Source organism: Enoplosus armatus, chromosome 5, assembly GCF_043641665.1.
Source record: "Enoplosus armatus isolate fEnoArm2 chromosome 5, fEnoArm2.hap1, whole genome shotgun sequence".
Lineage (NCBI taxonomy): Eukaryota > Metazoa > Chordata > Actinopteri > Centrarchiformes > Enoplosidae > Enoplosus > Enoplosus armatus.
The window spans coordinates 14,996,090-15,012,535 of NC_092184.1; the positions used below are offsets into that span (position 1 = coordinate 14,996,090).

At 40.1% G+C, this 16,446-nt stretch overlaps 1 protein-coding gene across 1 annotated transcript; it reads right to left on the minus strand.

Moving 5' to 3' along the window:
• Nucleotides 1–2,413: 2,413 nt before the first annotated feature.
• Nucleotides 2,414–10,390, minus strand: scn3b (sodium channel, voltage-gated, type III, beta). The gene is made up of 5 exons (XM_070906432.1): nt 10,336–10,390; nt 8,591–8,769; nt 8,030–8,258; nt 4,650–4,788; nt 2,414–2,477 (listed from the first exon to the last, which is right to left on the minus strand). Exons 1-5 carry the CDS (start codon nt 10,388–10,390, stop codon nt 2,414–2,416), a joined length of 666 nt encoding a protein of 221 aa, XP_070762533.1.
• Between the last annotated feature and the right edge of the window lie 6,056 nt (nt 10,391–16,446).

Genomic DNA, 16,446 nt, shown 5'->3' on the forward strand with positions numbered 1-16,446 from the left:
TGGGTGACTGGTGGCTTTTTCATATTTTGTGCATAGTAAGTAATGAAGTGCTCTACATTTTTTATGGCTGAGCATAAATGAATGTATTTCAACTATGGCAGGGTAATATCTTTGCCAGGCAATCTGCCTTGCTACAAGCCTGCCTGGGTTGCTATAACAACAGCTGCTGCTATATCTGTCACTGCTGTGGGTCACGGCTAGCTAAAAGAGCAACGTACATCGCGTCTCTCTCTAACTGCCAGTCTTTTTCCCTTCCTCTCCTCCAGTACCCTCACCTTTCGCTGTTTTTGCTTGTCTTCCACAACCTCTCTGGCCTTGCTTGTCTTGACCAGCTCTGCTCCCACTGAATAAAACTCTCTGCTATACATCACTGCAAGACTGACAATTAAAAGACACAGAGTTCACTTCAAGTAGAAACAAATCGAAAGTCTTTTTTGTAAGCTGTTTTTCTGTTGAGTTAATGAGAACTGGAAACACCAGAGGCCCTTATTGTGGTTGATTTAGAGCCCACGATTTTCCTTTCAACACCACCACAGTCACAGATAATAAGGGGAACATAAGACAGAAGCTGCTGGGAGTCAATACTGCATTTTCCTCTCAACGTCCCGGTAAAAGTCTAAAAGTGGACCATCTTATCGTGCCTTTTTTGGCATCTGCACAATTACACCAAAGTTAGAACTTTTCAGTGAACAGAGGAGCTTCAACACAGACTGTGGAGTGCATTGTATTTAATAGTTCATAAGCAGCTCACTCACACAGGAGATATCATATCATAACATAGACAAAGAACAGCTCGGTATGATTGAATAACAAAATATATACATTCCTACAGCATTGAACTATAGAAATAGGCACACATTTAGTCTCAATAGCAATGCTACTGTAGAACACCAGCAACAGGCAAAGCTTAAGAATTTTAGAGTAACTGTATGCAGTAAGACTTAACCCACCGAATGTGCTTTGACGTCAGTGCTGAACATGGATTAAAGATTTATACAGAGGAGAGTTGTATAGGAAAGACCTCTAGATGAATTCAGATCATCTGAAACAGAGTGATACAATATCATCTGTTGCTGTATATTTCCATTACACTGTGGTTCCAACGATGCATACGGGGAGAAATGCACATCCATACAGTATAAAAGCGATGCAATCCATTTTCCTTAAAAAGACGTCAAAAAGATATTGGCCAATACAAATAAAACTGTGACTCAAAATCTCAGCGTGGTCTATAAAATTGTAATAAAACAAAATGAAGTAAGCAAGTACCACAAAGTCCTTATATAAGTTGTGCCTTGACAGCAGTCAGACAGCGTTTGTTTATAGGTCTTAAATTCACTAACAAAATGTTTAGTTACTCTACGCGCTAGCAGGTCCAAACGAAGCATGGCTGGTATTTTTCTGATAATAAGTGCATGACACTGATGTTTTTGTGTTCTTTAACCTGCTGTGTTTGTGAAAGCATTTGATTTCAGATGCCTGGCACGAAGGTAAAAATAAAAATAAAAATAGAGAGGAAAAGGAGAACAACTGAGCACTTGGACATTTTTGACTGGTTCTTCACAAGACACAGTCAATACACAGGGGAGGTCGGTCGGCATGATTCCCTTGGCTGTCTGGGAGTGATGATACCTTCACAGTGGCATAGATGAGGTTGTTGACTCTATGCCCGTTTCTGTCACATGACACTGAAGTCCCATCGTGATTGGTTAATACCTACAAAGTGCAGAGAACATCTTATTCAACATGAAATGATTTATATGCTAAATAACCAGTGTCATATCTGCAATATTAAACAATATACAAGTTCAACATCATCTAATTCACATAAACAACTGTGTCCTTTAGGATGATTATAACTCAGGAGCCCCACTTCATATATATGCAAATGCCACACATGTTAGATTGCTGTAATTTACCATCTTCACTATGCAGATCTGTGCCAGAGGAGACTGTGTTTGAACTGCATATATTTGAAATGGTCACGATCATATTGAACGGTTGAATGAAATTTCAGATTATTCCAGTTTTCACAGATGAGACATCAAGGCTTTCTTGCAGTACATACTGTATCATTTGAAATGTAATTTAACACTAACTACCCTACATCAGATATATTCTAACATTCCTCATGGAAAAGTCTTGACAGCGAGAGAGACTGTACACTGAATGGAGAGTGAGTATGAATGGAGGACTTGTGATTGGAGTGAGAATTCCAGAAAATGGCCTTTTGAAGTGAACGAGCAAGAGAAGACACAAAGGGTGTTGAATCAACAGGACTCCACTACAGAACTGCAAGGTTATGAGCAATGAAGGTACAAACAATGAGTTGAAAGAGAGGGAGATGTTTTCACTGATTTGGGTCAGGTTGAGAGAGTTGCATGTAAAAATACCGTGTCACTGACAACCACTCTTATTCGGTAACAGGAGCGGCTGGATTGGCTTTCTGCTCAGAGGGAATGGCTAGGTAGTTTGTCCTGCAGACAGATTGGTAGAAAACATATTTAAATATGTATATATTTATATATACCATCATATACCACAGACTAGTGCTGTTAAGCTTTGAACAGCACTCACTACAGTGGGACACGACTGAATTTCCTTCATTTTGGAAGTGTTGTGCAATAGTATTTGTCCCTAATTCATGATACCCCCACAGAGGGAATTAATTTTAAAGGATAAGAACCATCACTGTAATGTGAACAGTGGGGAGCTACTGTACTGGCTGCACATCAGGAAGACATGGTACCCTCATACAGTATTTAACAGCACCATTTCACATTGTTAAAAACCACGATACCTTCACTAAATATGCACTCAATTCAACAGAGCTGCACAGAAACTGTGTAGATGTTTGTGACTCAAACACAGCCTCATTTTGTATCTCATTGACACATTATCACTATTGCTGCTGCGTTCCATCTTTTCCCTCAGCAACATGACTAATATGAGCTGAGCCACTAATGCATCACAAAATGTAACCTCAAAATGTTCTAGCCGTGGTACATATCCATTAAGCCCTGGGAGCTAAGAAGTCGACTACAAAACGGCCTCTTTGAGTGGGTGTATAGCTTCTGACTGTGGGATGTGTTGTCATATAGGTCAATAATGGCTGTGAAGTGGCCTCAGCCCATTAACTCTTTCAGCTGCAGGAACTGATGAACTTTACAGAGTGATACACATTCGATCACTTGATGCTTAACTTAATGTGCACATCTGATATCGATGTAATTTCTACTTAAAAAACACAAGTCAACAACCCTCTCGAGGCTTAAATGTGCTACTAAATATTGCATCTGTACACTACCTTCCATGGCCATTATTAACTGATTTAATAAGGACTTTATTGATTTTATGAGGCTTTACTTCAATTGACAAATTCAACAAAATGCATAAATATATATTTTATGTTGTATTGCTTGCTGAGTTCTAATGTTTTATCCACAAAACTGCAGTTATTTAACATATTATCCATGTAAAATACAATCTAGAAGAATAGCTCTGCATTAAATACTACCATAGTGAATCTCATATTGTTGAGTTTTACTCGATTCAGGTGTTAATTAGGGCTGCAACTAACGATTGTTATTGTTATCAATACATTTACTTTAGCTTTTTCTTTAAGGAAATTCCTAAATTTTTCCCAGAATTGATACTAAATTACATAGTTCTGTCCAGGAAATGTTGTAGGAAATGATTAGGATATTATGGACCTGTAAAATAAAGCATTACCTTTTGTTTCCCTGTTAAACAAAATGGTAAACAGAAACACTTTACTATTGTATTATATTGTATTGCAGTATATTTCAAAGCTTTTCTATTGTGTTGTATTGTGTCCACCCCGTGTGTCTTCTGAAAACATACATAGTGTTAGAAAAACACTGGTCTCTATGCGTCACTGCAGGAGTTTAGAGTCAAGATTAATTGTCAGTAAAACCACAACAACTGGATCAGCACATGTGCAGTGCATTATCTGTGATTGTTCTGTTCAGGACATAAATTGCCTGTTCAAAAGTTGTCAACCTGGATCGACTGGCCTCGTCAACACCATGACAATCCGGTGGGAGCTGACTATTCGGGTGCATTGGGGTCTTTGTCAGCACTGACAAGGTGACGCAAATAGTAGGTTTCTGATGGAGCTGCAAATCCACCAGCGATGTAAAAAGGTTGTTTATGAAAAAAGAACAGTCAGCAGTGCTTAGAATTATTCAGGCCTGTCAGGCAGTCTAAGTGAAAAGACAGATTACTGTTGCAGGAGGGTTACAAACTGATGCAGTTTAGACTCAATTACCTCTCTGTCTGTCTGTCTGTCTGACTTTCCCTTCTTCTCTGTCCTGCTCTCGCTTCCTCTTGATTGCCTCCTGAATCTCCCATTCTGACATGTTTCCGAGACTTTAAATTACTATTCTCAGGTAGCACTTTGACTTATTTGGCACTCACAGTCTTGGTGACTCATAATATGAACACACTGCCTTGCTGTGGTGTGAGTCATAGAAGAGAGAAAGTTAGTACAGTTATGTATCTGGACATGTTGACAATTGGTTTGTTTTCAGGACACACAGTGTTTCAAATAGCTTAGCTGTTTTCAGTCGTACCCCTTACTAATCTGTGTTTTGTGTCTGGCATCTGTATATTTGTGTGAGACTCACGCCGTGTCCTGCGCCTGCTCATCAGACTTGGAGATCTTCCTGTAGCAGTAGACCATTTCCACCACCAGCCAGAAGGTCAAGAACACCAGCAGCACATACATCATGATCTCAGAGTAGAGCGCTGTGGTGTCTTGAATCGCTGTGGAGCACAAACAACAGCAAGGGACATGTTTTATACAGTATGCATCCAACCTCTGATTGGTTTTGTGTTGAACAGAGCAGGGGAGATTTATTTATTCGCAGGTTTAAGGAAGTATGCTAAGCTTGTTCATGTATGTGCAACACTGTGTGACCCACAATCCACTGTCAGTCATAATAGAGTAGGCAATATTTCAATGGTATACTTGAACAGTTTACTTTCATTTCACTGAACAGCTGAACTTTATGCAAAGCAGAGTCATGTTTTCTGGCGTGCATCTACAGATACACACAAATGATGCACAAACTATGTTGCATACAGAACATTGTGACATTTCCTATCGTACAATGACAATGGAGTCTAGGAAGTTAAAGGTGCCCTGTGGAGTTTTCTTGTAAACAAACAAAGGTTATGTTTACATTCAGTGTTTCTTACCAGAGTTTTTTACCAGCTCTAACAAATGTGTTGATTTCCTTCCTCATACAAACTTTGTGGAGTTGATTTTTAAAAATCTTTTAAAGCATGCGTCGTTTACATCCATGTTCGCGTGCGAGCAGTCTTCTTCTTCACTGCTGTTGTTGCTGCATTGCTGCATTTGTTGGTGCCACCAGTCAGTGGAATAGCATGAAACCAACAGCAGGAGGTGAATCACTGGGGCCTGTGTGTCCTCATGCACATGCACAATACAAACAAAACAGGGGCCCACTTGTAAAAACATTGCTCCATCGCGCTATTAGTGGTCAAAAGCTCCACAGGGTTCCTTTAAATATGAAATAAGATGGATATGTGAAATCACAGTGGTTATCAGGGCAAGACACAGATTTTAAGTTTAGAGATATGATTACCTCATATTTTGGTCATACTTTGGTTTTGTGTATACCATTAACACTAATAACATTATAATCAATACATTAAGTTATATCATTACATGTTATTTAAGGAGATTCACATTTTTTCAAGTGTGTCTTAAGACAATACTTATGCCCTATGAACATTGAAACAGTGCTTCCAGTGTAAGTGATGGGGGCCTCTCTCCATTTTTCTCCCATTGATGGGTTACATGGCCAAGGCGACTTGCTTTGTTTCCAGTTCGCAAGTTCTACTTCTTCTACTCTGTAAATCATAGCCTATACCGCCAACTTCTGACAAAACTACGCTTTGCAACCAGCCTAGTTTATTCGCTCCAGACCAGATGATGGAAACACGCCTTATTCACATTCCTTTTTTGCAGCATTTCGCTTAAATTTTGCTCGACAATTCAATGGAAACATGATTAGTGTTTACTAGCTGAGCTGTAGTGGAAACAGCGTAAATAAAATTAGGAATTTTTCACTAAAAAGACTGTAAGCTTGGTAGATATTTTTCTCATTCAGACTGCTTAAGCTTCATATTAACTTAAGATAAACTGGAATACAAAGGAAACGCATTTGAAAGAGATAATTTAATGGGCAGGAGGAATGCTTACAGCAAATAAAAACTGTTTCAATGTTCATATGGGCACCTGACTACTAAGTCCTTTAATATCTTCCATTTCAGGATTGTTATGAGTCACTGTGAACCACTGTGTCAGTGAGTGTGTACCAAATTCCAGAAAGCCTGTCGACCAGACAGTTGACCGCTTTCACTGTTTGATTCTGCAGTCTCTGCAAATAGAGGCTATTAGTGTAATATAATCCCTTAGATGGGAAAGCACAGATATGTTTGCCATGAGCTAATCCATCCTACTACTGTGGACATCATTACCGTAACATGATTCCCAAGCTATAATGTACAGTACACTGGATTTGACTGGCTTTGTGGAATATGATACCACAGTTGTATGAGATGTGAAGGAGAGGCTTTTAAATATGTGTAAAAGATCAAACGGTAGTATACTTTGGAAAGTTGCACTTCTGAGGATAATGACATCTAATTTGCACTTTTCTTTTTCTGGGTACAAACCAAACACTGGGATACAACTAGCCTATGTTTATATGCCTCTGATAGTGAACTATATACCACGTGCAAGCAGATATAAAGAATGCAAAGTTAAAGAAATGGGGAGAATTAAGTATTTCCAAATATACATGTTGTATTGTATATTCGATCAAGGTGGAAAATGAGGCAATCAGCAAGCCAGGCATTCGGGAAGCAGAATACATTACCCCTTATAATAGATAGCAAAGTAGTTGGTTTGTATTAACCCCTTCACTGACAACAGAAGAAAGCTTTGATGCACAATTAAGACAGATAAAACAAAACACACAATTATTCATCTTCAGTACAGTCACAACAAAGGGGAGAGAAGGAGAGTGGTGTTGTTAGTGGCAGACTGCCCTCACACTGATGCGTCACTTAGTGAAAACAAGGAGCTGGAAATATATAATAAAAATGCAAAACCCAATTAAAGCGGTCTGATAAACACTTTATGCAACATCGAAGGAGGGGCATGTACAGCACAAAGAGAACACTCAGGACACAGAAGTCAACACAGCACAGACGGAGGTTTCTACCAGGAGGGATTGTAAATTAACACGCCTGAGGTGAACCTCTCCAGCACATACTGTGTGCAGCTGTATCATCATCATTATATTTAACATAATAGCTGGGCCACTCAGTATAAAGATGTGCAATACTGCAGTGAAATGATCAGTTATGCTGTCCTGCATCTTATTTTGATTAAATTCACCTCAGTTCTGAGAATATTGGTTAACATAAATCAGTTTAGCTGGTATTGTAAAACATGCAGGGAAAATATATTTTACTCAGACTCATACTGGGTAGATATTTGAGATATTTTCCAGTACAACCACTCCTGTTGAGACACTGATGGACCACTTTATGAGAGCTTATTCATTTTAAGGCCAAATATGAATTATATATTTGCTTTGGGGCTAAAAGCGTTTCTTGCCTTTTTAATTTTCCAAATGTTGAAATAAAACAATTTTGTGATGCCATAGATTAAATAGATTGGGGGGAAAATGCTTTCAATGAAAACAACTTAAGTGTCAGATTTGAGTTGATGTCTATTTTTGTAACCTTACAGAGCCATGAGACTGCCTGAAAAGCACTTAACAGCAAACACAAGTCTGAGGTCTGAATAACCTCATGTGTAGCTCTGGAACAATCCTGCTAAACAGATGTATCTCAACACAGCCGGACGAGCTTTACTGACATGGCAACCAAGCATTTGTCAAGAAACCTCCTGCGCTCACAACAGGGCGGAATAACATGAAAGAAAGTGGAAAACTTTTAGCCGCACCTTTCTCGTTCACCTTCAACTTGATGTCCTTGGTGATGGAGACGGAGGGTGTGAAGAAGTCAAACTCAAATTCGCGCAGTACGTTGCACTCATAGACGCCGCTGTCGTTAAAGGTGATGCTGATGATTTCAATGGAGACATCTTGCAAGTCCTGGCTCCCGTTCCAGGTCAGACGGCCCTTAAATGGTCCGTCCAATTCAGCTGGACTGTTATTCTCATACTTGTATATCTGGGAGAGAGGAAAGGCAAGCAGGCATGTGTATATATATAATTCAATTCAATTCAATTCAGTTCAATTTAATTTATATAGCACCAAATCACAACAAAAGTCATCTCATGACACTTAACAAATAGAGCAAGTCTAGACCGTACTCTTTATAATAGTATTACAGAGACCCAACAGTTCCCACCATGAGCAAGCACTTTGGCGACAGTGGCGAAGAAAAACTTCCTTTTAAAAAGCAGAAACCTCGAGCAGAACCAGACTTTAGGTGGGCGGCCATCTGCTTTGTAATACATGTCTACATTACAGTCTACATTAATATGAACACAGCAACCTACATGAGTTTTGTTAGGTGGGATGCCTTTTTCTTTTTCTGGCATGTAGTACCAATCCACACGTGTCTTCGCTTTGATCTCCTCCCTCTTCATGCAGGAGATGCAGGTCAACTTCATGGGTTTCCCCAGGACTGCTTCTGTCGCCGACGGGACATCGACACATACTGGCTGGGTCAGGTGGACTGGAGAAGCACAGAAATGTTACACACGTTTTAGCTCAGCAGCTAGCCTGATGACAGTTAAGTCAAAATGTTCAAGTTTAAAGTCCTCCACTGGCAAATTTAGCTTATTGTTACTTCACTTGGATGTTTGACTGTGCAGAGTTTGACACTAGATGGCTGTTTTCACATTACTCTGCTGCATCTGTGCTCATCTTAAATCTGAGTTTAAGATGCGTATGTACAAGATGATTCTAGTTGGGACGCTAATCCTGGTCCTGTATGCAACATGCACAAGTGTGATGTGAAAACCCCCAGTGCACTAATACTGTGAATGTACATTTAATTGAAGTAGGAGACATCATGTTAAACTATATTTGTATAGTCATAGATTTGGGATTTTTCAGTGTTGGAAAAGCAGAAAATGTAATTTCTTAGGAATTAGTAAATTTAACTTTTTTTCTAAATAAACTATATCGGACCCAAAGAGTATTTTTTAGTCCTAAGTCCTAAAACATGTTTGGAGGGAAGCTTTAACTTTTTTTGATGTATAACAAACTGTCACAGTTGGTGACATTTTCAGTCTTTATTCAATGACTATGAGAATAGAAGAGAGCAGGCACGGTTTATATCTGTAGTCATAAACTCTTGGCCCAGTCTTTCTTATTGAGGCCATCGGCTCTTGCACTCTGCGCTTACACTGAATTCAATGTTGAGCCAGATGCAAAACTCAGTAAGCGTTAAAAAGACATAAATTCAATTATTCAGCTCTGTGAGCATTGGAGAGACTTGAGTCACAATACTGATGGCAAATCCAAGATCATCCAGCCCAGTAAGCACTAATGATGGCCTATGCCCATTAGTATTAGCTGGCAGAGGGAGGAATAAATGGAGGGAGGGAGTGTTGGATGCAGGAACTGTGGATAGTGTAGGAGGAGGACGGCAAAGTATTGTGGGCAAGCAGGAAGAACAGAAAGAAGTGATAGAACAATTAGAGGAAGGCAGGAAGTGGACGATAACATGGAGGGAAAGAATTGAGGGGATTATAAACACAAAGAAAGGATTTCTTGCAAAGTGAAGTGAGGCAGTAATCTCAGTGAGCTCTCCACATGGATGTCTTTGTGTGACTGTTGTTGTGTTGGGTCCAGTGCTCTTATATAAGCCAAAGCCCCCCCTGGGCAAACAGTGACAACATCGATTCCATCTCATGTTTTTTTTTTGTTTTTTTTAACTCAGGGCTCATACAAACACATGGAAAGAGGGAAAGAGGGCAGAGGAACAGGGAGACAGAGAGAGGAGGAAAGTGGAGTAAGGGAAAAGAAAAGGGGGTAAAGGATTGACCCTGGTGTCCCCGGTTCAAGGGGGCGATTTATTTCACTTAAATGCTGTCAACAGTGAGCGGTGTTACACTGTGCAGACGTCAGTGGGGCTGCTCAGAAACTGGGCTTTGAGTTGGAAGGTTCACAAGCCGTTAACAAGGCCCGTGATTACTCATATGTGCATCTATGTGAGCGGGAAGTCTGATGTAATAAGACATGCAACATTCACCATCATACAAGATATTTGAACATCTTGCACAGATATACTTACCGACACAAATCAAAAGTACCAAAGTTTGCAGATGAACTCTGGTTTGAGTTACCATATTAAGCTCTTTCTGGAGCTGCTGGCGGACAGTGTTCCTCTAACTGCCCCCTTTTTATTTGGAGAAACCCTGAAGTTGTCTTCGCACGAGGCCAGGAGTGAGATGACAGGAGTTGTTGAAATGACTCCAGGACCACGGACAGCGCCTCTCCTCGGCAGATGAGCGCGCAGGTAACTTCCCTCTTCACGACTGAAAATCCAAAGTGTCTGTCACAAAGGCAGGATTTCAAACAACAAACCGTATCAAAGAGTTGTAGAAACGAGGCTGCGAAATCTTTACGTGCTCGTCTGTGAATTTAAGACTTCCAGCAACCCCCCTGACTCGCCATTCATCATCTATCTAGAAAGGACTAACTTCATTATTCCCTCCGCTCGGTGGAATGAACAAGTCCTTGATGCGAGACAGATACTCGAGTGTCCTTCGCACACAGCTGCTGTCCTTCAGTCCAGATCCATCCAGCAGCACGGAAGAAAAAGAAAACAAGCGAAGAGGAGGAACCTGTGGATTCTCAAAAGCCGATTTAGTCACTTACAGTTGCGAGACCTGGAGTCGTGTTCACACGCAAACGGTTAAAGCAGCGATAACAGCTCTCTTATTTCACCCCTCAAAGAATAACACTATTGATTGTTTCAAGTCTATTTCCTGCATTAAGGATGACTGATGACATTTCCCAGCCGCGGCTCACTGCCTTTGTTTTCCAGCAGTCACTTAGCGCTGGCAGAGCTGAGGCTCTGATACGCATGCGTGAGTCACTCCCTCCTACACTACAATGTGCATGACCATGTTACTGTCATTTGCGAAGGCCTAACCAACTCATCATGCAAGCCTGTTTGCATTTGCTTTTCTTCTGACCGCTGGAGATACACAAACAAAACACTGTGCCTCATGATATCACGTGTAGCCTACATATAGGAACCTAATGCAAATCAGTTTTACTAAAGCTTATGGAGAACAATGAGACAGAACTGACTTTGTCATGTGTTATGTAATCTTGTTTAGCAGCTGCTAGCAGAGCTCTTTCATTGCATTCAGGACATTTCCTTTGTTACACATCAGTATTTGCATTATACGACCCCAAATCGTAGTCCAAAGGCTGTTCACTGCTCAGAGGTGGTTCAATTGGTTCAAAGTCTTTCAGTGGTAATATTGTAGCTGTATGTATACAACGGTCTGGCTGCAGGGACAGAGGAATGCAGGTTTACAAAGTGCATGTACTGCATGCATATCTACACGTATCCACACAGGCTATGAATGCAGGAATTCATCTGTACAATAGATGCTAAGCACATACACAGACTGATCTATATCTCTGGCTGCTGCAGCAATGAAGTTGATAAAAAACTGTGCAGGACACAACCCACTAATCTAATGATCTTCTACCCTCTGGAGTTTAGCCTTAAAAGGGCCTGACCTTTCCTGTGATATCCTCTCTATACTTGGGTACAAACTCTTCCATGCTGCATGACTGCTCTCCAGCAACAATTGCCTTTCTTTTTAATCCGTAATCATTTAAGGGATAAACAATGTTAAATACGGGGAGTAAATAAGAAATGTTTTCAGCTGATTCATTTACAGCAATTCACTGATTCAGGTAGAAAAAGATTGAAACCTTATTTCCATCCATCACACCAACACAGCCCGCAGCAGAGAGGACTGAAGTGACTGCTGAACAGTGTAATTATATCACATTTCTTTCTCTCACTGAAAGCTGCAGTAGTTTGACTCTCTTGTAAAGGCTAAAAGATGTGATGAGAATGCAATAAAATGGCCAACAGACTGAATACACTTTTTGCTTTTTTCTCTGTATTCGTCTGTTCTATGAGTACAGGCAGTATATCCAATATGAATGTCAATATAGATTTCCCACAATTTCCTGTCCATTACAAATCTATTAACCAACTTTAATATATTTGTAATCCCTTCCCTATGAAAAGGCTTTTGATTATTCTGCTTCTAAATTTAATAGACTATAAAGTCATTATGTCCAATATTTCAAAGTGAGTCAATCAGTGTTATCATAATAGTAAACATACATGGGTTATGCTGTTTCTATGTTTTGGCCTACATGTCACAAACAAGTTTTTTTGTTTCTGTGACACCCACCATGAAATCACCACCTGTCCATTTTCTTATGTTACTGTGTAATTCGTCTCTTTTTGTTTTATTTTATTACAGGCATAAATAAAGAACTAAGAGATTACTGTGATGTTTGATGTTGTTATCTGCCAACACTGTGAAAGAACAAAGACAAAACAGGTTGAGATGAAGCCCCAATACGGCAACCACAGGCCTGGCAGAGCCACGCTAATCTCACTGTAACATCACAGTATTTAATCTTGCAGCCATTGTATCTGGAGTAATGAGAGGATTACTCCCGAGGAGAAAAGGAATCAAGGCTTTTAGAATTGCAGCATTATTGCTTTCTTTTAAAATGCCATATGTGTATGTTTCGGGGGGTTGGGGGGGGGTTATCTATCTATAAACATCAAAATGAGTATGCTTTGAGGACACGCTGTGTTAAAGCTGTAAAGAGCTGAAAACTGAATGAATCAACAGGTTTTTTAATGCTTGGATGTTTTAATGTAAAAAGAGCAGCAATGAGGCAGCTGAGTGCACTCTTGTGTTGCTGTCTGAGGAGCAGACTAAATATGGCAGGCCTGGTTGAACCACATCCGGCAGATAAGGAAACCATAGCAACAGTAATGCAGTGCCATGGTGACTACAGGAGGCCTGCTTAGCGACAGCGCGTAGAGTCAGGAAGACAACAGGAAGCCTCAAACCCCAGCTCTTTTTTTTTTACACAGGCATCCAGGGTGTGTTTCAAAGAAAAAGGCGAAGAAATAATGTGTTTTTCAGTCTTCAAGGTCTGCGGCTTTCACAACAGGGTGCACACATGTGAAGAACACAGTACATTTTGAGTATTTGAGGGTAAATTCCACCAATTCAGAAACAGGAGAGCAAGAGGACAGTTTTGTGAAGTGAAATTCAGTCAGACACAGCAGTAGTTTACATAAGGCGGTGAGTCATTTGAGTGGCTATGTGTATAAATAAGTGGGTTAGAGAGAGTATGTGTTTGCTCATATATGTACTATATACATGTGTGTGTGTGTGTGTGTGTGGGGCCCCTCGAGGATGTACTGCGGAGAGCAGATTTCTAGGGATTTGGAAGGATTTCAAGATTATAACATGATTACAGCAGACAGCCATGGATGAAACATGTTGGAAACTCAGATGTAAATCTCATGTGCAGCTTGCTAGAAAAACCTCTTAATGCTGATATTTGGACAGTGTATGAAGGACTTAACTCATCTCTCTAAACATCTATCATCTATATAAATTCTTGATCCGTCTGTATCTGTACATCCAGCACTCTACTGTCCTGATGCAATGTGAAACGACTTTGGATTTAGGAATTATAAAATCTATTAATTGGATTTATTCAAAAACAAAATACTTAAGTCTCAAAAGGGTGACTTGTTGGGAGGTATATATACACATACACACATACAGTAAATATATATTTGAATTATAACGTGTAACTTTCCTGTTCCATCTTTTTACAGCTCACCCTTTTGAGACTTAAGCATTTTGTTTTTTATCAAATATTTCCAAAAGGTGACACACTTAACCCTAACCCTAAGTCATGTATTTCATAATTGCTAAATTTCACACTGCAACAAGAAAGTAGCATATATATATATATATATATATATATATATATATATATATATATATATGGTTACTTACTCATACACTCACACAAACATCACATAAAGAGTCAGTCTTCCTAAAAATAACCCGTGTTGATCTAAACAACTAGAGCAAGCATAATGTTGTTCCACTGCAAATCACCACACAAAGGCTTACAAAGACAAACACACACACACACACGGCTACAGAGCAGCTCAGCCTGGAGTTATATGATGCCACGTCCCACCGTGAGACAGGCACACAGGCCAGATCAGTGGCACATAGCAGCTAATCTACTAGATAAGGTTTATAATCTCAGGGAGCCACTGAACCACACCCCTCACACACACAAACACACACACACACACACACACATACAGCTACAGGGCACTGCCAGATTCAACCCGGGGGACTTGGCACAGAGCTCTGAGCTAACACTGATAGTAAGTGAAGACTTGTTCCATCTGACCTTCTGATTTGGCTCACAGCCCCCTGTAGGAATACTCACTTTCTATTATAAGACCCAGAACCCTGTGCGTCAGATAAACCATCGAACCAAAAGAGTTGTGCAGCATAGACTTCTCTTCTGATCCAACAGGATTTTAAGTTTAGTAGCTACTTTTAGTTTCACTTGGTTAACCTGTGGGTTCTGGAGAAAGCTCACTACAATGAAAAGGGCTTAGAGAAGAAAGGTTAGAGGACCTGCATGTGTGCAAGACAGAGAAAAGGGGAGACACTGACTGTAGTTTGATATTAAATATTCATGAAGACATATGGGTCATCACCTCTACACAAAGGAGAGGTTGTTGTGAGCAGGAACCAGCACAAAAGCAGTGTCACCTTGTGTTCATTCAGCTGAAGTTTATTGTCTCAATTAGAATATGGTAATGAACAGAGCCTGTCTTAGAGGCCGGTATTAACTCCTAACTGAGGAACTATTTGGACAAGATGACAGATTGTGTCACACCGCTGCTTGTTGCCAGAAATTATTTCTGTCCGGGGTCACAGATAATTAAAAAGAACACGGCTGAATTGTTTAAAAAGCTGGTGCAAATTAAGACAGAGGTCACTCGGATCACTCGTCAACAAAAAATTAGAATATTATACTGTGCATAGATAATCAAGCTATTTTAGGCTAAACATGAAAAAGCTAAAAGGAGACAATAGTGGTGAGAGAACCACATAAGGACACATTTCTCAGTATTTATCTACATTCTGAGCCAGTTTCTGATCAGTAGGCCCCCACATGTTATCAATATCTGTATGACCAGTTGTATTTTCTATCGTGACCTGACTGTTCAGCTCCTGCTTTCCTGGGACATTACGATGCAGCCGATCTTGGCTCTCCAGCATCTGGCAGTCCAGTAATATGTTAGGGTTGATGCTCTGGACAGTGTCACTCTTCTGCTGGTCGGAAATATGACTCTCCAGTTCATAGTTACCAAGACTTCTGCTCTCTACGGTTTGTTGGCTGTGATTCTGACTAGCTGGAATACCGTCCTGCTGCTGGCCGTCAGCGGGGCTGCAGCCATCTACGCCAGGATAATGCTCCCTCTGCCCCTGCTGAGTGGTGCTGCTGTCTGTTTGTGTACGGCCTCTTGTTCCGTCTTTTGACTCGCTGTCATGCTGCTGGCACCGTCTGATCTGCCCTAATGTGATTTGGAGCTCATTGAGGCGCTGCGATACATAGCATCTCTTCAGTTCCAGCAGAATTGTTCCATTACGACTCAGGCTTGGCATGCTTGTTGGTGTTGACCTCTGTATGAGGACAGATCACAGAGAATGTATTATAGTTGATGTGTGGTAAAAGATATAAATGGATTCATGCACACAATGCAAATATGCAAATGCAGGCACCCATCATAATCATACATACTGACACATTTTTCTCTTAAGTTAAGGCTGAATAGGACCAACTGAACATCAGCATGAAGGATTAATGATTTATCACCAGTCAACTAAATGTATTAATGTAATATATCATTTATATGAATGAAATGCTGTAATAATGAGTAGTGATAAAGTCAAATATCTCGATATGTTGAAATTTGTAGGAAATAAAAAAAAATTGATAATTTCTAAACTCTTCACAACAATTTTATTACCAAGCAGATTCATTCACTGGATTACGTAATTATATACAGTGTGTAATGTTATGTAATATTCCAGCTAATTACCGCAGAATGGTTGCCAGTACTGTTCTCTCTCTCCTTTAGACGTGTGCTCATTTGTGCTCTCTCCTGTAGCTGCACGCTCAGCTGCAAGAAAGACTCATTCATGCGGTCAATTTCTTCCTCTACACATGACATCTGTAATGGAGGAAGTGATGAAGTAAATTTAGTGGTAATTGGAGGACACTGACTATT

Coding starts and splice junctions, on each gene's coding strand:
- scn3b (XM_070906432.1), bottom strand. CDS start 10,390: ATGGTAACTCAAACCAGAGTTCATCTGCAAACTTTGGTACTTTTGATT. Junction 8,770..10,335: donor GGTACTTTTGATTTGTGTCG/GTAAGTATATCT, acceptor GTGCTTCTCCAG/TCCACCTGACCCAGCCAGTA. Junction 8,259..8,590: donor TCCCACCTAACAAAACTCAT/GTAGGTTGCTGT, acceptor CCTCTCTCCCAG/ATATACAAGTATGAGAATAA.